We start from the raw sequence: 26,954 nt of genomic DNA, 5'->3' as shown, positions 1-26,954 counted from the left end.
TAATATGATAATCCTGATCTATCCAAATACCTTCACCACAGTCAGACCTCTGATCATTGGACATGAGTAAAGATCCAGTCTAATCAGAGCTGTCAGTTTACCCTCACTGACTCTGTTATCACTGTAATAAACTGTGTATCTGGCTTCAGCTACTTAAAGCATGGCGCTCACTGAACATCCACTTGTATGAAATAAGAGAAGAATGACCAGGAACATTTTGTTTGAACAAAAATGTTAATTACAAACATGTCATTGTTCACTGCATCTGGGCATTTCAGTCTATTCCCACAAAACTAATAAAACCTAGACTTGAATGAAAGTATAACGCGGTCTGAGGCACACTGACCCGGGACGATGGTAAATGGTTGAACAGCGCTTAAACATGTGGTTTAATAAACATGTGTCTCTGTGCTTGACCAGACTCAGAAGGTCCTACTCTGTCCTCCTGCAGGGAGTCCTGCCAGGACCTGATCCAACCAATGACCACACCGTGAGTGATGACGTGTCTCTATCATCGCACATCTGGATGCATGAACCCAGCGGAGTTTTAAGTTTCTGTTGTGACGCAGCTTGTTGTATTAACACACATGTACAGTATGTGCTGGGTGTAGAAACCTGCGGCAGCTGTGCGATGGGCAGTTTATGCAGACCTAAGCAAATGAACACAGAACAAGTTAGTTGGGTTCTCCGGCTAATTTACGGTTCCCCGCTGATTAGTTACCATAACAGGGTCGTTATTTGTAAGCTTTGACACAGTGTACTGTCCTGTACTGTCCTGTACTGTCCTCACGATCCTGAGGTATTAGCGTCAGAAAGTGCTGCCCTGAAGCCTGAGGGCAGACAGTCGTGACTGTGCTCATCTGTGACGTCACGCACTTGAGACACATAAAATTTCTACTGTAAAACTCACAACTCAGTTCAGAGGGATGAAAGTGTGTCTGTCAGATAATGAAAAGAACTTGAGCCGACCTGAGCTCAACACCCATCACTACACGTAACGTCACGTTGTTAAAATATAATTGTTACATAATATAATAATTTATATTATATTATTATAACTTGTTAGAATTATTATATTATACAAATAATAAATACTAGTCTCATAACATTAGTTTTAACACCATCACACTATTATTATATTATTCTACACTGTTTGATATTATATTTTATTACATTTTATAATATCATTATTATTATTACATTTATTATCATTACTATCATCATCATTATTATTATTATTATTATTTATTATTTATTATTATTTTTAATTATTTTATTTCTATTACATTCTCCCTACGATTATATTTATGACATCATTAATGCCCACTATACTTTCCTTTTCATCTTTCTCAGAAAAGGCAGATACATACGACTACATCACATATAGACCTCGAAAAATACACACACACACACACACACACACACACACACACACACACGCACACATCATATTCTTTTAATCTTTACGTCTCTAACTGTTTTTATTTACATGTCTGTGTATTATATGTTCCCTTCGTGTCACGCTTGTTTTTGTCCTGCAAACTCACTAATTAACAACAAATAAAGTATCAGTTCTACAATGTAAGAAAATAAAATAAAAGATAATGAAAAGAACTTAAAACTGAAACTGTGATGGTGTGAAACTGACTCAGATCCATCACTTCTGTTTCAACATATTCAGATTCATCTACTGTAAATGGCTCAGATCACTTATTAATTATGATGTTTCTCTTCAAATACTGGTACTAAAATATTAACCAGAAAACCACTTGACTTTAAAGGCCCATCTATCCTCTCTTATATTCTGTAATCCTATTTCTCCCCCTCCCACTCCTCCCACTCCCACTAAATGCCCTGAAGCTTTGTCATATTCCCTGACCCATCTCCCATCTCTTTCTAAAAAAAAAAAAAAAGGGGGGGGGAAATGTAAGGCCATTTTCCATCGCACTTTGTGAAGGCAACCAGTAACAGTTTCCCCCTGAGATGTCAAAGTACATTCATTCGCTAGATGAAAACAGAACGCACCAAATCTCTCTCTCTCTTTCTCTCTCGCTGCATATTTTGACCCTGCTTTAGTGAAACAGAAGCACTCACTTTGTCACCACAGCTTTCTCAAAATAAAACCGCTACCTTCACTTGCACTTCACACGTTGTGAGAAGAACAACGCTCGTCTAAAAAAAACAAAAAAAACCCAACTTTACATCTTTAAATAATCATGTCTCTGTTCATTTTCAAGCAAGATTTAAAACGTAGCAAAGAAAACGCTTCAGTTTTTTACCACTGAATTCTTGAAAAACAACACGAATAACTGACGAACAAAGTCACACAGAAGTACAGTCAGTTTATAATCTGTCTCTCTGTTAGTTTATTAAAAGCTGGATTTGATGGAAAAGGAAGGAGAGAGTGAGAGAAAGATCCTGATGTCCAGACGCAAACCATATTGTCTGTGAACAATTAACATACGAGTGTGTAAACAGTTTCCTCTACACTGAATGTGTCGACCTGCTCTGATGTCCGCCAACGTCCCAGTCGATGTCTGATGATGTGATGCATTAAAACAGAACAGAGAAAGAAATAAAATGCACTGATCTTTAATTATCTACCTGTTTCACGTCTTGACCGAGCGTGGAGCTGTAACACCGAGCAAAGGGACAGAGCTCAGCGGTTCCAACTGATTTACTATAATTGGACTAAATGACAGGTGCCCTGTGCAGTTTTTGGGTCAGTGGTGACGTAGCAGAGAAACGATTACATGTTCTACTGGCGTGCACAACAGAATGAACATGAGCACAGGGTGGAAACAGGTGCTGGTAATGCTGAAAAAGCAAAAGTGCAGCAATAAGAGAGGAGAAGAAGTTAAGTCATGCAGGCTAAAGACTGATGACTCCTGGAAGAGACAAAGAACGGTGTGTTTGGTCGAGCATTTCCATTTTAGTGTTTATCCATCAGTTCATGAATGCAAAACCAACAATGACTGTCGAGACGTACATTCAATAACTAATAATAACTAGTTAGCAGCTTTAAGATATAATGAGATTTTTCAGTGATTCATTTCTATTCATTTGACATTTTGGGAAATATTTTTATTTTCCTTCCTGGTGAGTTAGAGGAGAAGACTGATACCTCTCTTATATCTGTCTGGTAAACATAAAGCCTGTTAGCTTAGCTTAGCATAAAGACAGTTCATAAGTAACCAAATCTAACCACCAGCACCTCTAAGGTTCTCTAATTAACACGTTTTACATCTCGTTTGTTAATTCCTACAAAAACTGAAACGTAAAAACAAGCAAACTGCAGTTTGACAGAGCCGTGAGCAGTAAAAGAAGTCTTGTCCTCGCCGTGAGGTTGCCAGGCAACCAGCGGAGCCTTCAGGTGTTCAACACTCTCAACAGTTATCTCTCAACAAAAGATGACACCCACATTTCAGTATTATACTAATTATACTATAAATACTGAATATTTTATAATATATTGCTGACAATAAGTAGAAATGATGAAACAAAGTGATGAGACAGTTAACCTCCTCCATCCTGCTGCAGAGCTTTCTCTCACACAGTCAAAGAAAATGTACAATTTTACAGTGAGTCATTTGTGTGATGACATTTTCTTACATTTTGTGCCACACTTGTTGTTGGAAATGGTATCACCATGGCAACAAATCCACTATCCAATTGCCGTATTGGACAGGTATCTATCAATAGCCCATTTATGCAAAAGGGTTTTTTCTTTTTAAGCCTGCAAGCATCATCTGTCACCACATTCAGCCAAACAGGAGACACGTCCTCTGGATCCCTCTGATGCAACACAGGCGGTTCATGACTCCACACTGAGAGTCAAGTCACAGTCTGAAGGACACTGAATTCCTGTGGAGCTGAGTGACCAGGTAACTCAGCCGATGTCTGGACAGTCAACATGGAGAGAGCGACCACCTTGCTCACAGTGGTTGTACCATTGTAAGTTTCCTCGTCATTCACCTTCTGCTTTTCCACACCCACTTTTAGCAAACAGCTAACTTTACTTAGCGTGCTGACTTGAAGCTAAACTCATGAATATTTGTTTGGCTAAGCTAAGCTAAGCTAAGCTAAGCTAACCCACAGGTGGTTTACTTAGCTTAGGGTAACAGTTTTTTCATTTCCACACTTAACGTTATCTGCACACTAAGACTCCACATGGGAACGAGTGGATGTCGTTACCTCACATTATAAAGTCTAAAGTAATAATGACTCTGACAGTAACTGGCAGGAATCTAGCAGAACTAAAAGACCAGTGAAACAACATCTCAAAAACAAAACATCATGATTTATTAGATTATATGATTAGAAGTTTGTGTCATACTAAAATGACACCCACTGTTAGAAATAATAAAGCTCCTCCACAATCTGATGCATCTGGAAGACGACTGCTTCCTTACTGGGTTAAAGTAAATCCTAAAGGCCCAGCCCTTGATTTCTTTTTTTGACTGTAAAGCAGGTTAAGAAAAGCAGTTCCAGGTTTTTCACTTTGTCTCTCTCCTAATCTTTGCTGTGTGTAAAGACGAAACTCTTTAGCTAACAGAAAGAATTAGGTTGGTGTGGTTGGTGTGAGTGCAGCTCAGTGAGTGAGTGAGTGTTAAATCAGTGCAGATCCTTCTGGTGTGTCATGGGCCAAATTCCTCCTACTTTTAATGGGAAATGCCCCTTTGTTAACATTTACATACCTGCACTGTGAAACTAAACGCTGCAACATCTGCATGACATGGTGACTGGCCTGGACTGTGGCTGCTGTGTCATGGACCATGTTTTCACTCTTTTTTGACAGTTGCTTTCTTCTTTTCTTTTTTTTTTTTTTTTAGCCGAGCCGTCCTCTGCTTTGCTTATTATCTTTGTATTCTGGACTCCAACAATGTGTCGCCACGTTCAGCTTCCAGTCTGACAGTCTTCTCTAGCCTCAGGTCAAACAAGCTAAAGTGATGTGGTGGGCGGTGAGGCTGCTCTATTTAATGTTTTCTTTGGGAAAGGCATTTCATAAAAAAACAATGTAAGTTCAGTTTGTAAGTTGTATCTGAACTTGAACTGAGGTCAGCACAGACGTGTGAGTCTGGGAGCAGTGGATCTCCTCACTGCTGGTCACGTTCTCCTAATGTGGGCCACACCAAAGTGCTGCACCTCAGGTATGACCTCCTTCAGATCCCATGGTCTCTGTCGCTGACAAATACTTCAGAAAACATTCAATGTTTGACTGGAAGGAATCAAACAGATTAAAAAAGCCGCTCTATGTCACCATACAGACAGTGTCAGCTACTGTCTACTGTCTAGATACCGTCTAGTTAATGTGGTTACCCTTAGTCTGTCAGAGAGTAACCAGCTGGGCGCTTGCCAAAACGAGAAATGCCTCTTATGGATGTCAGTAGCAGCCAAAGCTCCAGCTGTACAGTAGCTCCACAGTTGTTCGTCACAGATGATATTCAACCTGTATTTTCCTCTACTGACAACAAAGCATCATTAAACTGAGACCGGACAGGACACACAGGACACACAGGACTGTGCTTACTCTGGCATTTGTTCGCGTGAACAGTGTTAATACTATCCTCATGAAATGTGATATAAGATATGTCTGCCATTTGGATAATTGCAGGCTCTATCAGATGTAATGGGAGTAGGGCATGTGTGCACCAGGGTCTGTGCAGAAAAGAGAGAAACACAGGTTTGTGTAAATCCTGCTAATGTTTAATATAATACATGGACAGTGTGTGAGAGCGAGGATACAGAGAGAGACACACACTTTAACCTCATGACGGGTCTGAAAACAAAACACCCCTGCACTGCAAAGGAGATGTATATATAAAAAAAACAAGATAAAAAATTGAAAAGGAAAAAGATGGATTACTTTCTCTCCTCATGAAATGCTTGATCAGCCTGATCTCTGAATGCAACCACAAGAGGGCAACATAATGATATTCCCTCACTATCTCCACTGCTTATAAATTGGACATTTTAATAAATGAAGCAGCATAAATTACCAGCAAACAGGTGCTGAGATTAGGAGCTGAGTTAACTCTTTTGGCGTATCTGGGCTGATTCTGTTCTTGTGCCAAGAATAATGAGTTTTCAGCGGGAGAGCAGACATCTCATTGCACCCCACACAGCAGCCGCACGTGAAATCTGATTAAAGAGGCTCCTTAAGGAAGCGAGACAGTCAAAGATATGGCAGCGTACGGTAACACACAGTAAAGCTTTCCCTCCAACACCGGTCAAGTCTTCATGATGTTTACATTTCATGTGAATATGGAGAACGTGAATATTCATTACGCCACAAATTTCAGTCCAGAGCATAAACACATCAAACTGGATGAATTTCATTAAACTGGAGGAAAGCGTTGTCATATTATTCCACAGATCCTGTCAGTTGTAAAGCCGTCTGAAAACAAATTTGCTGGACAGCAAAGAAAACACCACTCTGCCTCTTATATAAAAACTCTGATAATCAACCCATTGCCTAGCAACAGAGGGTTCCATAGCAACTGTGCAGCATTTTCCCTACAGTGTTGCAAGAGAAGCATGATGATTTATCCAGTCGAGTCTGTGTTTGCTTTTGTTTTCAGTGGCTGCTGCTCTCGTGAAGCCCTTTCCTCAAGAAATTAACAAACAGGACAATATGTCGTGTCGCACTGAATTCTTCTCCTGCATTTAATACAAAGGTCTCGTTCATTACTCCCGTCCTGGCAGGGAGCAACGAAATCAAAGGCAGGAAATGCTTAGAAGACCGAAATGTGTCTTTGACAGACATCGATTGTGACCAAATACAGACGCAGTGAGAATGACACCTTAAAACTCAATTATTGAACACAGTGTTCGTGGCAGGTCTAATGAATTCACCTCCACTGTTGCACAGGTTTTCAGGTTCTTATGGCCATTCTCTTACATTGGAAAGAGAGTGGACTCAGAAAATACATGTCTACCTTTATCTTTGATGAGTTCATCCTAAAGTTTAAAGACCTCGTGACTTCTATGTGTTCAAATGAAACACACCAAACTCCTAGATTATACCGAACCTTGTAGAATCCCTTAAAATGACAGAAACTGAGCTGTGAGGAAAATTCATGTTGATAAATAACATTTTAATCTAAAACAATAATAATAAAAATAAAAATGGTCAAGTCCTTCATTCACTCCTTAAATTTAAATTCAGTCATTCATGTGTTTATATTATTTGTTCACTATAGGAACTGTAACATAAGGTTGTTTCTATCTATTTTACTTTTATTTATTCTATTGTTGCTCCTTGTACTGACCCGTGTATGTTGGTCTGTTGTCTCTGACATGAAGTCATCTGTCCGTGAGTTTTGATGTTGTGTGAATGGACTGGGCGAGCTGCAAAGGAATTGCCCTTCTTGGGATACATGAAGTCTGACTCTGAATCAGATCATGTGATTATCACAAGCACCTATCAATGATATCTCAGTAAAAAGCATTTCATGTACTGCTTGTTAACTAGGTGGTGATATTAAATCAAGGGAACGCATGTGTTTGGATATGTCTCTTCACATATTGTACTTCAAGGTTGTGAATGTAGATTGTTCTTATGAATGAAGTTGTTTAGGTCACTACAGGGAACTACAGAAGTTGTCCACGTTGGCTGAGTTTATTCTTCCTACATCCTCAAGACCTTAAAGATTTCCACAGACTCACAAAATGAGGATACCTGTGTTCACTGCACCAGTCAGGAAAAGTCACCAAAAACATTTTGATATAACTTCACCTCTAAAAAAAAATATATAGTTTTTTATTGTTATAGATGCACAGTGATGAATGTGTAAGATGACACTCCTACAAACAACTCTCAGAGTTGTGGGGAGCTGGAGCCTACATCCCAGCATGCATTGGGTGCGCTGCACCGGTCACCAGTCTATCACAGGGCTACCACACACACAGACTGACGGACACATTCACATGAACAGGAGAGTTTCCAGTTTAGCAGACCAGCATGTCTCTGGTCTGTGGGAGGAAACTGGAGCAGCAGAGGAAACCCACACAGACATGGAGCGAACATGCAAACTCACAAATAGAAAGATTTGAACAGATTGGTGGACGGGATCCAGGACCTCGTTGCTGCGGGGCGACAGTGCTAACCACTGAGCCGCCATGACACCCTTATAAATATTCAGAAACATTTAAAAAGTTGCCTCACTGACAAACAACACCTCTCCAGGCAAATATATTGAGGCCTAGAACAAAATGTCTGCGCGATTGTCTCTGCTCCAACGTGGCCCCTTGTAACCGTTAGATACTACTTTTCAAAATAAAATGCTGGCTTTCTCTGTGGTAGTAAATCAGGTAAATTAGAACAGTATAAAATCAATGCTCCGCTGTCATTTGTTTACAATATGCATCATAGTTTATGTATGCAACCGCTTTCTGTCACTTAGCCAATGTCGTCTCTTTCAAAATAAAGTAATATTTCAACCCTGTAGAAGAAAGATATTTGGCTCCAGTTCTAAAACATCATTTTCACCACTTTTTCCAATCCTGTCACAATGGAAAACCACATATAAAAAGAGCAGGTTAACTATAGCTGCCATTTTTAAGTTGGAACAACTTCATAAAATTAAGTAAACACGAATTTTAAATATAATTATATTATATATATTATTTATATTTACTTAGTTTTTTCAAGGCAATCAACTTTGATTTGATTAATATGTAATTTAATGTGTCTATTGTTGACAGAGGAGATAATTAATCAGGTGACTGTTACTGCAGGAGACTGTGTAAATGCATTTGAATGACTGATGAAGCTGCTGAGGGGACGTATGAAGACGGACATGACCCGAGACAGAAGACTCACGAGGGCAGACGTGTTGGTTATGAATCGTTTGCTGGTCAAAGCTTTATTAAATAGAAGGAGACACATTCTTATGTTTGCCTTTACTCATTTTATGAATAAACAGAACAAAGGTCTTTTTGTTTAATAATTAAAAAGGTTAATGCCAGATATTTCAGAATAAATGTATTAATGTCCCCAGTGTAAAACCTACTGACTTGACACTGCATTTCATTTTGCTATCCTGCTTTTTTTCTTGAGGCCTAATTCATTGTGTCATATATTTGTAAGTCGTTTAACCTGGACAATTACCACATCCATTTATCATTTTTCAGCTTCACATGATGAAATCGCCTTCGTGTTGTTTTCAGAAAACAGAGGCATAAAATGTTTCTGCTTCAAGTTTCTTCCTTATTTGTCTTTTAGCAGATGAAATATAATTATTGACACACACGAACACCCATACAATAATAATACTGCATGTCTGTGTGTAACGTTCAGCTCTAAGTATGTGATTAAAATATTCTTTACAGTGACAAAAACATTGTTACAAGAAATTTATCTTACAAATTTTTAAAGGCCATTTAATTCATCGCAATAATGATATAACTGTATGTTGATAAGATTCATGCAACAGTGAATTACACATTTCACTGTGACTTTGCTACTTCTACTTTTCTTCTTCTACTTCTTCTAATGTATATAATGTTTAATATTATTATTATTATTATTATCTTGTAGTTTTTCTACTTGTATTCTTCCCTCAGAAAAATGAAACCTCACTCACGACGAGATTTTCCTGATTAAATAAAGGTCAGGTGGCGTCACCATTGTCAGAAAATGATATTCTAAGTGTAAAATTGCTAGCACTAACTCTGCTGAGCGGCTGTGAATATACAGTACGTTATTAAGGCAACTAGGGATAAAGAAACAGCGTGGTAAGATTATTGATTGCTGGTGAATAAAGGGAAATCATTAAAGCAGCTCTGGCACGAGGAGGGAGAAGGGACAGAGGAGAAGGCAAAAGAAAATGATGAGGTAAAGCAGGAGAGCAGAGGCAGTTCATCACAGGAAGTCAGAGAGACAGAGGATAAAGTAAAGGTGGCCTCATCTTATCGTCCTATCCTGTCACAAATCTCGGACCTGATATATGAAACCTACTTAGATTCCACACTAAAAACTGCACATGAGCGATGCTTCCTACTTACATACACAGATTTTGTCAGTGAATTATGAAACAGTGCACGTATTACCAGCAGACTTTCACACTCATAAATCACTATCCCAAGAGGAACATTATTAAAGTTCTCCAAAAGGATGAAGAGTGAATTAGAAGGTTTAGTTTAACTTTATCTATTTTAGTAGATTTCGGTTTAATTGGGTAAAATCCTTTTTAAAAGAGTAAAGTTAATGAAATTGTAACATTTGAGATGTTAAATAATCAGTCTATTGTCTAAAAATATCTAAACATGGAAGTCAATGAAAAATGTGGGTTCACAGATTAAGACAGTAGAAAGGATTTGGACGGAGACACAGTCACTGGACAATATCTCAGAGCGATGCTTGATAATGTCAGGAGACGTGTGGAGCAGGATTTGACAGACATGCAGCGTGGACACAGAGGACGCACAGAAGAGGAGGTGTGAGTCATTTTAAACTCAAATTTAAAAAGAAACGAAACAAAGACTCTTGAAGGTTAATTTCTTCATAAAAGGAAAAGGCAACATGCCGGTACAGCACTGGAGCTTGTGTTCCCACTGCAGGATCTTATCCTGCAGCCATTAGGAAACTATTGGCTAAAGAAGGGTATAATTCATTTAATAGTCCTTTATGCTCCAACTTATAATTTATTCACTTAAAGGCCTAATTTATTCAGCAAGTCACAGATTGACGGTGTTAATCAAAGCCATTATTTCCATCATCCTCTATAATCTTGAAGTGAACACTTCTGAAAAACTGGACAGGAAGCTAAAACGTTTAGGTTTGACATTCAACGTGTTATCATATACATTTATTTTTCTGAGGGGACAGTTGTCTTTGTCTCTCTCAGCTGATGCCATGTCTCAGAGCTAATCTCCTGACTAACCTTACATGTGCAGTAAATCCCAGTTACGTCAGTGGCACGCCATGTATTGGTAAGTCCTGCTGTAGCTGCCTGCATAATTATATTAACCTATGGTAATTATGTGTAGATCCTCCTCAACGATCGTGGCTAATGTGTCTCAGGAGAGTAGGATTCCTGAATTAGTTCTTTATTAATATATTAATTTGTGACCGTTTCACTGACTCTGGTGTGCGTGTGAGGAAATACAGGATTATATCGTTGGCAAATACATTTTTGAATCACCTCGTTCGTTCGAGCTGTTTTGAGAAAAACAGAAACCAAAGAATGATTTAAGACTAAAGACAAACACAGACCCCGACATGTGAAGCAGTGAGGTGCGCTGGGAGCTCACGAGTTAAGGCACCGGCAATGAACTGCAACGTCTGGACAAAGACCTTTCCATGTCAGACTCCATCTCTTTCACTTCATTTCCTGTCATCTTGCTAATGTTGGTTAGCAAATAAATCCACAAAATGCCCCTTGAAAATCTCAATTTGTGACATGCCATGGATTTTGGGTTTTGCCTTTACATTTAACAAACGTCACGGCCTGTTCATTTCATCATATCCGCCTAGTTCTACCATCAAAATTGCAAATAACCAAAAATGACAAAACGAATACTACGAATGTGATACTGTCTTTAAGTTGACCAGTGGAGGATGTAAGTGATGCAGATGAGAGTTGTGACAAAGTTATGTGGTTATTTTTTGCCCATATAAATCTCCCTACGTAGCACTCTTTGCTTCTCCTGCACCGCCATCTACAGTTTAGAGTTCATTTATTTGCACATGAAATGATGATACACCAAAGAAACAGAGAAAGTCACATTGTGGAGGTGAGATAAAAAAAGAAACACAGAAAAAAAACATCTCACCTCAAACACAACAAAGAAAAGACGACGAGACAAACAAGAGTCAACAGAGAGAGAAATAACAGACTCTAAATGACAGACTCAAAAACAAGGAAAAAATAGTATATCAAAAACAAAACGCATAAACGTAAAGTTAGGAAAACAAAATAAAGTCACGCAGACCAAATGAAAGAAGTAGAAACAAAAAGAAAAGTGACAGTGTGTGCGAGTGTGTGTTCAAAGACTCAAAGGAAGGACGGCGACAGAGGGAAACAGAAGTGCGTTGAGCTACGAGAGGAAAACTCGAGTCAGTTTCAGCGTCAGTCAGTCAGATACATACGTCTATATTTGAACTGAAGATGTCTGACACCTCGTAGACAAACTGGATGGCTCTATTCTATGGATTCCTCTGTTTTAATGGAGACCAGACGGTATAAACGCCACACTATGCAGGAAGTAAATCAAGTTCCAGTTCATAATTAAGATACCATATGTCTGACGTACGTACGGAGGTGCAACTGTTTGGACACGATCTGATTATGAGCCGCATCAGCAGAAAAACAGCTTGATGTGACAACACGTGTTCAGTGTTTGCACAGCAGCATTTGATTGAAACTGATGACTCAATAAGAGCAGCCAAAGTGAAGCTGCGACGTCTAAGCCATAATGTACCCACCTCGCAAAAAAAAAAAAAACCTTGAATAATGGATCATTTTTTGAAAGCATGCACTTAAAAAACAGTGCCAACAAACCGCCAGCGACATAAGTTCTTTATTTCCTGTGATGACAAAGCTCAGTGTTTTGAACCTTGTTGTAAGTTAAGGCGTGTTATTCCAGCCCAGCTGTTACTGCAGCGCACAGGAGAACGGATCACAGATCATCGCATTGACTTCAAGATGTTACTTACAATTCAAACAACTAAAGTTTGGTGAAGGTTTTGGCGACTGAAACCACTTGAACGTGAACGTCACTCGATTTCCTGCTCCGACGTTCACAGTCGCTGATGTTGTTTCCGAGCGATGAGACACAAAACGTTGCTGAGGTCATTTTTCTACACCAGAACACCTCAGAGTGCTCCACCGTGATCATACGATAGCCTGTGCGGATGCAGATGTACCGTTGTCATGGTTACCCGTAGTCGAGAAACATGACTTTGATGGATACTTTATTAGAAATGAGAATTTCAGGACCTTAAATGAGTGTATCACTTATATCAAAGCAATCAGCACACTAATTATCAGTGCGTATTTTAGACATGACGCTGCATATGGATTAAAATTACATCAAATCTTTTTCTATTTTGCAGAATGTTTCTGTATCAGCAGAGAGTGGTTCAACCTGTGGATAATAGTCCAGTAGACTTGGTAAATGTGGGAAAAGATGCAACAATAAATAATAATTATTATTATTAAAAACTCTGATCTTAAGTCTAAATCCCAGTTTTCTATTTTCAGTTCTCTCCTGTTGTTGACTACAGTATCTCCACGCTTCCATCTTGTTTTCTCCTCCAGCCTCGCATGAAGCTCGTGTTTGATACCGCTGACTGTTGGGGCTCCATAATGAGATGGGCTCTTAAGCGCACTTCCTGGTAGTGAGGCCGACAACATTTATCTCCAGATGCTGTAAACGGCATTTCTTTCCTTGTTTATCTATGTGAAACAATTGGATAGCTGCTGCGTGTTGCCCTTGGTTAGCCTATCCCGGCCCTGTCAAGGGGAAAACTCCCATCAATCACTGCAGGTTCGAAAAGTGACTCACGGAACGAAAAGAGGGGGAAAAAATGCCCCGCATGCAGGAAGCCTCACCGGTGTCTGACCTGGGGTTTTGTACTTCGGAGTCCACTGCGATACATATTGGTGCAATTCTATCAGCATTTTTCTCCTTCGTTTCAAAGTTGCTGAAAACAACACTTTGAATGGGAAGATGAAGTATGTCCCCTCTCCTGCATGCTATCTCTCACCACCCTTGCCCCCCTCTGCCTGCCGACATACACACCTCATTTAATTCAAATAGAAAATCTAAGTGAAGGGAAAAGGGGAAAGTGCCCAGCGTGAGCATTTTTCCTGTGTTTCCCCTGCAATAAATCACGGAGCGTTCTCTCTTCATCAGGATAGATATCACTTGTACATGCCCCAACATCCATCCTGGGATTGTGACAACACACTCCTGTTTTGCGCTGAACAGGCATTACACTGAGACTGAATTACGATGGCCTGTGCTATCAGCCCGCATGCAAAACAGCCCACCATTTGACATGTGGCGGCGCACAGACTAAGAGATTGCCCTCAGTATTGCAAAAGTGTCCGCTGGTCTTGATAGAACTACTTCCATGTATCATTTAATAGCTGCAGCTGCCAAACGCAGGTTGCATCTGATGTCCCGCACACATCAATCAGCGGTCATGTTCAACATCAGCATTTCGTCTGTTATCTCATCGGACACAAAGGAAACATTGACATACATACAGTATAAAACATTATACACTGGATGTAAAGTGCTGCAGCTCCTGCTTTTACGCACATGCCCCGGCTTCCCTTTCATATTCGGTCAATTAAGTGTCTATTCTACTCACCAGTCTCACGGCAACTGATCTGCAGTTTCATGGCTACATTTACTGCTTTTCCATTACAAACAAGATCAAGCTGCAGCTGGGACTCATTTGGGTCAATGGAAAATGAGATCAGTAAAACCCAGGGTGCATATGGCAGACAGGGACAGGTGACCATACTTTGATGACATGGCTGCAGGCTGAACTGGCAGCGATCTGCATCAGACCGGTAAAATGAACGCCGCCAATATCCAGAGATCAGGTGCTTACAGTTACGGCCACATGCTGCCTCACAGAGAGAGGCTGGCTCTCCCTGGCACCTATTGGTGCTATTTAATGGTCGTCAGTGTTAAACTGAAAAATGTACGCTAATGCTCCTTCAGTTGGAACCATTAAAGGCTCATGTCAGATTCCTTTACAGTACATTGTGATAAATATCCAGCAGAGCAGAGCGTTGAGACAGTGGTCCTGTTGTGCAGCGGCATGAATGACATTCTGAGCAGCTATGGAAACAACATGACTTTCAACATACTGTTGATCTGCCCATCAGCTGAGGCTTCCAGTACAAACACATACAGTGGGGTCCAAAGGTCTGAGACCAGCTTCTCATGGAGGAGTCACTCTTTTAGACCGGACTGTAGATGGTTTAATATTTACTTTACACGCACTACAGAACAAACACACAAAATCCAAACCACATACCAATTAGAGCCCGACAGATATTGGACCATTGGGGCCGATACCGATTCCGATATTAGGGAGTAAAAAGATTCCGATATCGATATATTGGCCGATATATATACAGTATATAAACACTTGTGAAAAAGATATGTAATGAAAGCAGGATATTTTACAGGTTAACAATAAACTTTATTGTCTAAAATGACATCAGTGCACTCAAACAGTAAACTTCACTAGGAATTAAACAAAACAACTAGAAAAATAATATAATAAAAAACATATATATATAATTAACTTGAATGAAAGCAAAGGATCAAATATACATAAAGTGCTGCCTATATAACTTGACTTGACCCGAGCATTTCCACTGCATTATTGCTTCTTAATAAAAGTATTCATATCAGCGCATATCGGAGAATATATGAGCTGATAGCGACATATCTGTGATGGGCCGATATCAGCCCATAAAATCATCTGATGGCTTTTGTGTTTGTTGAAAGATGCAGAACAAATAAACTTGTCTGTTTTGTTTTCTAATGATATGACGTTTTTTTTGCCTTCTCAGGAGCAACTTATTCTGCACATTTGAAAACAGAATTTTGTGAAACTCTTAGACTAAATAACATTTTTTTTCTCTCCCTCTATTCAATCGTTTAACATAAAATTCAAACGTGTTTTTGGAGCAACGTTTAATTTGTCATTGTTCTGGAGTCACAGCAACCAAACACAGAATCTCCACAGGATCATGAAATCAAAACCAACAGCATCTTAACCATATGTTTATTATTGTTACCATGACGATAAAGTCATACCACTCAGAGTGCTTAGTTTAACTCAAACAATGATCTTTCCCTGAACCTAACCAAGACGTTTTTGTTCCTAAACCACGTCGATGTCGATGTCGATGAATCCACCATTAAACTGACAATGACCAGGATTCATATCAGAGACATGTTGGATGTTTAAATTAGGCTTTTCAACCAAAATCCTTTTATTTCCTAGCGGTGATAAACACAATGAAACCAGCAGGGACTCTCTCAGTCTCCTCCTCCATCTTCTTTGTTTTATTCTCAGTGGACTTAATGCTACAACGTCACTTTCACATACAGCTCTAGGACAGGACACAGGTTCACAGGTGAACATTCATTAATACAAAATCTCCCCCGTCCACTTCCACCTCTGCAGCCGCTCATTCCACGGTATCCAGAATAATCACAGAACAGACTCTGAGCAGTCACGTGGGTTTCTAAAATGTGCAGGGTTAGCGACACTATAGACAACACTTCATAAATTTTCCCAGTGCTGCACCTTCTGTCAGACATTTACAGGCTCTCCAGTTTCTTTGTCATCCTGTTTATGCACATCTACAGTATGCTCGGAGAAATTCATTTTCTCTCTGCTGCACAATTGACGGAATACCATTTAAGACACACTAAGCCAGTATCACTGCTTATTACATCAGACAAGGACAAAATAAGGAAGCAGAGTAGCTGAGGAAAGCATCACCAAACTGTATTTGTGCTGATAATCTAAAATATTTTTTCATGTTCAGTATAGGAAGGAGAGAGAGAGAGAGAGAGAGAGAGAGAGACAATGTAAATGCTGAGATAATCAACAACCAGCACAAAGAAGCTGAATCGTATGAAACAGACCAATACACCACACCACAGCACACACACACACACACACACACATACACACAACACTTCCGACTTCCACAGCAGTTTATACCAACGCTGTAACATACGTGAACTCCCGCCACGCAGCAAATTCATAAATACTGATTCTGGTTTAAATCTTTCATTAAATGTTTGTGTAACACTGCAGCGTCTCATTAGTTTTATAAGATAAAAAAAACATTAATATTGTATTTCATGCTTCTGCAAACTTCACCTAGTGTCACATACTTTCCAGCTCCAGTTGGAGAGACTCCCTCTGCAGACAAACAACAAAATACTGCATCACCCAGCCTGACTGTAACTGTAGATAGAGACCATCCTGGTAGCTGCAGTGGTCCAACGTCTCCTCACTGTCCAAGTTACGCAAATGAAACCATTTGTTGACTTTTCTGTTATAATTGATGGACAGAGATAAAGACTTTTTCTCTGGTTTTTTTCTGTGGCGACGAAAAGAAGATAAACGTGGATTTTAACCGGTTTCAACTCCATTACTGAGTCAATTATAATGTTGAACCAACCTGTGGTAAATGATTTCTAGTGTTTTAAATCTTTTAATTCAACTTAAGGAGAAAAACAAACTCTTTATTTTGTCTATATTTTCTTCTACATGTTGAGCCCAGCCTGACCGAAGCCTTGTTTGTGACATGTCACCCTTCATGCTTTGTTAATGGTGGAAGCTGGAGCTCATAAAACCCGCTCCCGTGATGATGACAGCTCGATGTGAAATATGTCCCCCCTGAAGGACGAATGTGAGACTGAGGTGAGAGCTGAGCCGCGTCCTCGTACGTCTTCCCGCTGACCCGACGTCACATTCGTTTGCTGATTTTTCTCGTTTATATCGAGATCAATACAGTGAATTTCTCTGGTTAGAATCCCGAGCCAGTCTGAACACTGGTGGCTCATTATTCAACATGTTTCCAGTTTCCATGCTCCGGGAGGAGGAGTGTCAGACCACCCTGCCCTTTCTCCTGCCCGGCGGTACAGACCTCGCTCAGCACAGTCCACGGCTCCTGTAGGAGGAGCACGTAGGCAAACAAGTAATCTCCCATAGATCACATGACCACACGCCGACTGGCCTATACCTCACCGGCATCAGTAAAGGACGTCAGCGCTGTTGTGATAAACAAAGTATCCAGTGATTGGCATCTGTGTCATGGCCATGGGCAGCATTTTTAATTCTGGAAACAAGAAGTCTTTTCATGCACACAGAGACGATGAGCAGAGGAGACACCGGCTGCACAGGCAGAAGAAAGACTTGATTTATCTGGAAATGTCACGTTACACTAAACATGCTGTAAAGCTCAATATACTGCACATACTGTGCTTTAAATAAAGAGCCATAAAACATTCATTTTGAGGTTTTTGTTATTTAGAAAAATCATTCAAATAATCAGGTAAATGTGATATTTGTAAATGTATTGGGAGAACAATTAATAATTTAATAAACCTCTTATGAAACTGATTTAGCTAGGTCATGTATTTCATTACTCCACCTAATAAATTTATTCAGATACATTTTATGGGTCATCACTTTTATAAAAGCCACTTCATCACACAGCATAACATCACGTATGTGCTGGAGCCGTGCGTCGGAGGAAGCGCGTGGCGTAGACACGAAGGCGGGCTGTGTTATCCACAGCGGTGTTTGTAGTTGTGATTTCATTGTTGTGGCGCACAACTTGACAGAAATAATGATTTGATGCAGAGACATGCAGGGTCTCGAACACTCTCGAATGTGAGTGCATGCATGGCAGGCAGCGTGAACGACACAAGGAGCAGAGATATGAGATGGAGGGAGGAGGGAAATATGAACAAACTGTATTTTTTAAAATGGGTTCGCTGGAGACGAGGTTACAGTGACATTTTGTGCAGATGCACAACGATTAATGAAACTGAAATTAATTTGTGATTAATCGCGTATTTGTTCAGATACGTTGTGATAACATGAGACTGTCCTATAAAAAACACTTACATTACATCCCATAGTTACATTTTACTGTTGGACAACCTGTAGCAGGTGCAGGGGAGGAAGGAGGAAGTGACGCGACGCAGTGTAAAGAGCGACAAAGTCCACATGGGGGGGGGCTCTCATTGTTTGTTTTAACCGTCACCGTTCCACTACCTTAACTACATATTTATTACTGTAACCATGACGACAAAGGCTGTTCAACCAGGAGGAGGTACTTGAACCTAAAGCAGGTTGTTTTTGTGCCTAAACTTTAACTTAATGTTCATCGTAACGACAAAGGTCCGGCTATTTCAGAAGACACTCCCAAGGGTCCAATCAGAGTGAAGGTACAAGCGACGAGTGGTTGGGCACATGTTGCCAGACACTACGTTAATGTGAGACTGCAGCATGAACAGTTCTTCTTCTTTGTTAATTGTGCCACAAAAAGCTCCGTTTAAAAGGAGCAGTGTGTAAAATTTAGAGGGTTTATTGACTGATGATGATAACACTCAAGTTATTAAAAAAGTTACAGGCCTCCAACTCGGTACCTCTGGACTGTCAGGGAGTGCTTCATAGGTTTGGTGGTTGGAAGACCACGTAGAACATCATACACACAGCGTCCCGGTGTCTCTTCATCCAAGCAGTAGTTTTCTCTTCACTAACACCATCAACATGATCCAACTGCTGGTTTCATGCAGGATGAACTAAAACTTATTAAAACTTGCTTGGGACCAACACACATTCCCAAAATGAAACATAAAGACAGAGTCGTCATGTTGATGTCGTGCAAACACGTGTTTCCTTTCTCCAATCACAGTACATCTTTCACTTCAGGTATTAGATCACGTAGTAGTACCAGTAGTAGTATCAGTTTTAATTTTACACTCTCACGTATCAAATGACTCCAAACAATGTGAGCACAGAGTGAGCTAATATAACAGAGAGGTCTAATGATTCAAAATGTGTTTTAGAAACATCTGCGCTATCCTCAAAAACTGATGCTCTGTTCAGCAGGTCTGCACTGCTCTGGTTACCTTGCTGAATCTGTAATGCATCATTCAGGTCATATGGGTGTTGTGGTCTATGATTCAGCTCTGTGACTGTGAGCAACTTGGAGGTTTCAACCCAGGGCCGCGATCCAAACAAACAGATAATGAAAGAGAAAAAACAGACACACCGTTTACGACTGATGCATTAGTTGGTAAAATATCACAAATCTGCAAATTCGTCTGCAAGTTTAATTTTTAACAAAATAGCAATAATAACTATAGTTGCAAAAAAAAATGACAATGCAGCTGGTCTGCAGAGTCCCAGATGATGGGAGAGCTGCCGTTATGTTGAAATGCAGTTTGGCTCTCCGATCAATGAGGAGAGGAGGGCAGGGTCTGAACGGAGCGACTGCAGACTGAGCTTTTCATCTGTGTGTACTGGCAGCGAGGCCGCCACACATCAGTAAAATGCTATGGCATCTCCCTTGGCAACCTGTTTCTGACCATTCAAACCACAGGGCATTTCCCACTGATGTACACCTCTGACTTAGGTTTTATTTCACATGTGGGTGTTGGCTCGACCGCTAAGGAAGCACAGTCTGTGTCCAGAACTGTGCTAAATTAAAACCCTCTTTGTTGAATCTCGAGAGCTGAAGGTCGTCAGCAGTTGTGTCACGACAGAAGTAGCTGACTGATGTTGGAAATATCAAGACATGATGGACTACAGCTCCCTGGCCTGAGGGTAGAGCACAGCTACTCGCTGCCTGGGACACTCACCCTTTAAAACTTGCTCTACCCACTCCAGTGAATTCACAAGCTGCGAGTCAATAGGAGGTTACAGCCAGCAAATGTTTGAGCGACAAACACCTGCGTAGATGATCATAATAATTCAATCTACAAACACAAATCAATGAATTTCCCCTTTCATTTCATGACATTTTTGCTTTGAATTTACAGCAATGAAAGTGACACAAAGTGACAGTGGTGCATGATTTGTCTTGATTCATTCGCTGTTCGAGATGATACGTGGTTGAACCACAACACAGTGAAACAACACGGATGACCAACTCTGTCAATATCTGTATAAACTGAAAATAAGAATATGACCTTTTCTTTCCTTCTTGCAGAGAGAGCGTAATAAAAGTCAATTTGCTCCTTCGTCTTTAAACGGAATTAACAGTATCTGTGCATCTTTTACCCAATCTCATGTCCATAATTCATGTATAGTTAATTGTGGACAACAGGTGTGTTTTGCATTGTGTTGTTATGTGTGAATGTAAAGCGACGTAAAGTATTATTTGTAGAGCTGGTGAGCTGTACTGTCGTTGGTGAGGAGGACAATAAAGACGAGTTCAAACTCTTTAAAGTCATTCTGATGTAGTTTGCCGACTGTTGTTAAGGCACAGTTTGAAAAACGCCAAAGAGAAACACAAAAAGTTGACATCTGCAAGCACCAACTACGAGGCTGCGTCGTTACATTCATGGGGAAAAGTCAGGTTACAGAAACAGCCACTTTGAAACAGTTTTCAGCGATACCTAACGTCTAGAGGAGGACTGGGTTCGATGAAAACTCCTTCCTCCTGAATCTTAAAAACATCAGCACTCCAAAACACAATGAAGACATAACTTCGACTATAACATACTTTTACAATGGCTAACATCAGGCTAACGTGCTTTGACACATAAGCCTTCATCAGAGCATCTGTTTTTGGCAGAGCAGCCAACCAGAGGAAGGTTATATGAGGAGGCGCACCTGCTATATGTTTTTCAATGCTTGCTCTGATTCTCATCAAGTGTGGTGTAGTCACAGGACTGACAGGCTGCTGCCTACAGCCAATTTAAAAAGATACCGTGAATAATTCATACGCACTAAGCACCATTTAGATGGCACCTGTTGAATCTAATAATGATCATAAATTATGTGTGCACACTGTGAATGTATGTGCTCAGTATTCTGAACATGTTATGTTAGTTAGCAGGAAAAACAAAAAGAAAGTGCCACCTTAAATACGAATATGTGAAGTTTTTAATGAACATCGTGTATCGTGTGTCACTTCATGAATTCTTTTAGTGTAGCCCAGCCGTTTAACACGTAACCTGGCTGCATATCGTTCAATACAGTCTGTATTTTTCAGTAAGTTTAATGTCACATCTTAATTCAATAACAAGTGAAATGTTTGACAAACTAACAGAAGAGCAACTTTAAGACTTAAACACGAGGCGTACAGGGTTTTTCTCTTCTCGTTGTTTGCTCTTGTGAAATCGTCACCCTGTGTTAACACGCCTTTCTTCTTATTTCAGGCAGGAACTGTGATCTATGGCCACACGCTTTTCTCAATACAAACTTTTTGAGTACATGTGCGGGAACAATGAAGCTGGTGCTGAAATTAATAGCTACAACCTTGTAAAGTGTATTGAATTAGAAGCATCAGCGCGGCTGTCAGTCAGTGTTATGACGTCATCAGTGAGCGGCCTCGCACAGACCAAGCATCAGATGCTAAATAGGAAACACCCTCTTTAAACTGACCCCACACATTGTAAGTACAGGTGTCATACTTCATTTACAAACATTGTTTTCTTTTTTCCTCCCAAAATTCTTCCAAACTTCACAGTATCCCTGTAATTAGCTAAGCCCTTAGCAACAGGCTAGATCAAGACAAACTATTTTTATACTGCATCTATTGTTCTTCAGGAGCTTCAGTAAAACAATCAAGCCAAATGACATACACTAATGACTTGTCCCCCACGCCTTCTATTTTCAGCAATTATCAAAATACCATTATTCTAATGAGCGGATGTAAAAGATGCACAATTTCCAATAAAAGTTAATGGGGCAAAAGTGTTTTCCCAGATCTGCAAAACACAAGCTCACAAACACAGCTATATAATACAAAGAGGCCGTAAAGCACCTCTAAGCAGAGAAGTATTAAAATCATGCATTCACTATTTGTGAATTTGTGATTTCTTTTTTTTTTTTTACTGTGTTTTCTGCTCTTCTGCATGTATGTCCTAAATCTGGAGGAGCAGCCATCTTCGATATGTGAAGAGATGCACAGTAATGACATGGTAACAGTCACTTCAGAGCTATTCCCTATATTTTGCCACAGGAAAACTCAGCAACAGATTTCAGCAGAATGACTCACAAATATCATTGTGTACAAACCTTGACTTGTAAATACCCTCGACAACAGAGCTTGAGTCTCCACCCCCCACCCCCGCCCCCCCCATGCCACCCCCCACCCCCCACCCCCCACCCCCAGCCCTCCCCCGGACAAGAAAACAAAACAAAAAACAGATGCAGTCGCAACACGTACCTCCAAAATCAGGCCTTAAACGGATGTCATATCCCTTCAGCAACTTGTCCACGGTGGTCTTGGCCACAGACATTCCGGTGCTTCCAGTGGAGGAGCTGAGGGCACAAACCACAAGTCTAAGAGCCATTTTAAAGACATAGACATTTTGTTTCTGCACAGCACACCTACTGTATGATGAAGCCTGCAAATTACCACTCCGCTTGACTCCCTGTTCTCAACATTGATGCCATGAATGCTACCTTTGAGGAGGAAGCCCTCGCCTCAACATGGGAACAGGGAGAAGAAGACTTAGGATGCGTTAAACGACACATAAGTTCATGCATCCCAGTTCGTGTGAAGTGAGCATTAAGCTGTCACATTTTGTCTCTTTCACTCTCAACTTCAGTTTTAATCTGGCGTTCTTGCCTGTCAGCACCAAACAGCGAGAGGAAAACTTGAATCAAAACTGGACGTGATTCGACATCATTTTAAAAGCTCATTGACTCTCGAGTTGTTGTCATGATAAAGGTTGAAAAATGTGCCTTGTAGCCCCACCTACAGCGTGACCATCTGATCAGTGGAGCGGGTGTGATGAAGACACCCCTGTCAAACATTTTATTGATGCCAGTCTTTCAAAACAACGGCATTAAAAGTGGAAAGTGTCACAGTTTCTGTGGCTGACCTGTTCAGGCAGGAGCCCAGACTTCATGTGCATGTATTTAAATAAGCTCAGGGTTATGACACAGCCTCCCATCATACTGTCAGAGGCCTCGCCGGTCTGAGCCCGGAGACAGACTGTCCCCAGGAGGAACATATAGTCTGCAGTATCTGACTGACACCTATAACAGTGGTACCACGACCTGCATCACCCGACCGGGAGCTGCTCTCCAGCTGAGGTTTCTTGTTACGTGGGGGGTGGGGGGTGGGGGGTGGGGGGTGGGTGGAGTGAGCGTAAGGGGAAGAAGTGGGTTAAAATTGCTCCCCTGATAGGAGCACTGGCCCTAGGCTCAGTCAGGGAAGCACTGTTCAATTAGCTCATAGGTAGTGCAGCTGTTCATCAAGCTGGCCAGTGCTCGGACTTGTGGGTCTGACACCTGAGAGCGTCATCGTGTGAGAACACCACTGACACCTGAACACACACACGAGATCACGCCCGCTCATCTGTTGTTCAGGGGAATTATGACTGAATCAAAATGTCAGAAAGTGCGACCCGGTCCTCAGTGAGCACACGCATCTCATAAGTGAGGCTGTGGGTTACTGCAGGCGGGGGAGAGTGGGCCAGGGGGATATATAGGCCATCAGTGCTTCCATCAACAAAACAATAAAGGGATTGATCAGGAGATTCTGATGATGATCATAAAGGCTTGTGCAGTGATTCACACTGTAAACATCACCAGGCCTACAAGATCTTATTTAAATGTGATTGCTGCCTCCTGTCCTGAGAGCAGCAGCAGCTGATGACCTGCTGAGATTATTGGTTCCGGTCAATAAAATGGGCACTTAACATGATCATATGACTGGGAATATTACTTTAGGCTTCCAGAGAGGAAATATATAAGACGGTTTGCAGGATCTATACAGTGGCTACAGCACTGTATAGATCCATAGATCTACTGCTTACCATAGCGTAATCAATCGATGATCGAATGACTGATCATCTGATCATGGGTGAGTCTGCTGTAGTCTGCTGAGGGCTGGCTTTTTAAGTAGGGTGATACTGAGTCGCCCCCAACCAATACACATGTATGTGTATCCCCATTTTGATATCGGGAGTAGGTTACGTTTCACAATAGGCTTGATACAGTGCACGTGCATGTTTTTACGCTCGCGCGCGCCACAGCGCCGTCTAATAGAGCATATATCGGCAGCATTGCCCCTAATAAGTAGGCCTGGGTACCCCGTTAATGCGATTTGCCAGATCTCAGCTTTTCATTGACCGGTAATCACAACTATTGGTGTGAAAAAAAAAAAAATTTTAATCCTGGCGACGTTTTCTTACCTTTGAACAAAGCATGCGAAGGACAAAGCCGCCAGAGCAGAGAAAATTCCACATAATTTATCTTCTTGACGACCCAACATCTCCACAAATCCTTGGATATAGTTTCTAATCCAACCAGTCCAGTGGTCCTCCCGAAAATGCACAAAGTAAAAACTGGCAATCAAAAAAATAATTGCCTTTTAAAAATGTCGAATAAAGTCGCCTACATCTACGCATGCGATGTCTTCATTAAAACAGGCTTCTCGATTTTTTTTTTTTAAAAATCTGGTAATTGGCCCCCGCTGTTTTCCCCAGCTATGGAAATCCGTGCAGGTCACAGAGCCCCTCGACCAACACCAGAAGATCAGACATCTTGCTCGGGAAAGCAGCACACACAATAGTTTAGAAAGTGATGACAAGTATTCTTCCCCTTAAAAAAAAAAAAAAAAAACAAACACTGGCATGAATGACTGAGCAGCAGCCTCTTGGTGATCAAATTGGTGGATGAAATTTCCCAGTCCAAATCTGCAGAAGAGGCATGGTTCCAGCGAAGCTCCGGCGCCAGACTATTCCACAACGTGATGTTGTTAAAAGATATTTGAGGGGCTGAAGGGGAGCGGTGGGTTTAAAAAAAAGAAAAATGAAATCTTCATTCCCTTTTTTCCCCCGTTGCTGCTGCTGATGATGATGATGTAGATCAGCGCAAAGTCACTGAGGGGAAAATGCACATTGAAAAAGCACTGGGTAATATCTGATGCAGACGTCAGAGCAGGCTATATCACTCCTCTGCTGAAAAAATTAGATGCTGAGAAATATGGATGGCCCCTGATACGCCAGTGCATGTATCACAGCGTCGGGTTTTCAAATCAAAGATGCAAACCCATCTGAAAAGTCCTCTTGCCTCCAGTGTCCAGCGGTAAATGACGTTAATGTGCTCCGCTCGTCTTCTCCTCCAAACACTGAACAAATGACAGAGAAGCAACAGTCCAAAGAGACATGATGAAGAAAGCTGCTCTCCTCTTTCCTCCCGCTTCTTTTTTTTCCTTCAGTTCTTAGTTGAAAATAAAATAATGTCCTGCTGGGGGGGAGAAGGGGGGGGGACACCTAAGGTGAATTCCTTAGCGACAGCCTGTTCACGCGCTGAATTGTCTGTCTATTCTCTCTGAAACCCATTAGGATGCTGGGAGTGTGTGCCGGTGCGTTTTCATGTATTTCATCCACTTTGCCACATTTCTGAAACACACACATACACACAGGGACACGCACGTACGCACCAACTCACTTACACACGCGCGCGTACACAACACAAACACGCGCAATCTTTTATTTATTTATTTATTTATTTATTCTGATTTCATTCCTCCTCAGACGCCAGAACTCGCTCCTTTTGTATCTGAAACATAAACATCCTGACTGGAAATTGCAAACACCCGCACGTCACAATTCAAGAATCACACAGGCTTGTGTTATATACAGAGGAGGAGGTTTTCTTCAGGGATCTCTGTGCTGTCCAGTTGCTAAGCAACCCAGCCAGCACTGATGCAGTTGTGGTGATTCGAAGGCTATGCGCAAAGGCTCATTTAAAGGAGTAGACCCAATGCTGTCACCACTGTGGTGTCAGTGGGACAAAGCAGGCAGCAACTGATGGAGCATGGAGCCATCTCTGCTATGAATTTGGCGGGGGGGGGGGGGGGGGGGGGGGGGGGGGGAGGCGCAATTTACAATCATGCATGTAAAAGAACTGCGGGGTCAGGGATATCACTCTCTCTACTTTTGCTTCATCATCATTGTTCTCCTCCTCCTCCTCATCATCATCATCACCATCATCGTTGTCAGGGCCACAAGCACTGTGACCAACAACAGAGTCAATCAGTCCATAGCCTCACTTGTGTTTTTTAGTTTTGGAACATGTTATACCCAACAGGCAATTGTTGCTATTGAATATTCTCTGCTGTCCTCCATACCCAGAAATAAGGAAGATTCAGCTTGTCCCTCCCACGGATGATGTCATAGCACTGAATGAACAGGAGAGGAAGTGGCAGAGCAGGAAACAGTTAGTTCTGTTTTGTTTTCTGGTTTGGAAG

The 26,954-nt window shown here is 41.1% G+C and overlaps 1 protein-coding gene across 2 annotated transcripts in view; it reads right to left on the bottom strand.

Moving 5' to 3' along the window:
* gabrb4 (gamma-aminobutyric acid type A receptor subunit beta4) overlaps positions 1-26,183 on the bottom strand; it is a 53,213-nt gene extending 27,030 nt beyond the window's left edge. The window contains exons 1-2 of one of the 2 annotated variants that reach the window (XM_056398083.1): positions 24,892-26,183; positions 22,914-23,008 (exon numbers count right to left, since the gene is read on the bottom strand). In XM_056398083.1, coding sequence (XP_056254058.1) covers positions 22,914-23,008; positions 24,892-24,971 — 175 coding nt within the window. In that variant the 5' untranslated portion in view covers positions 24,972-26,183. The remainder of the gene's footprint in view (positions 1-22,913; positions 23,009-24,891) is intronic. The other variant, XM_056398081.1, reaches the window with a different exon arrangement.
* Between the last annotated feature and the right edge of the window lie 771 nt (positions 26,184-26,954).

Source organism: Seriola aureovittata, chromosome 15, assembly GCF_021018895.1.
Source record: "Seriola aureovittata isolate HTS-2021-v1 ecotype China chromosome 15, ASM2101889v1, whole genome shotgun sequence".
Lineage (NCBI taxonomy): Eukaryota > Metazoa > Chordata > Actinopteri > Carangiformes > Carangidae > Seriola > Seriola aureovittata.
This window is presented reverse-complemented; position numbering and strand designations above follow the sequence as displayed.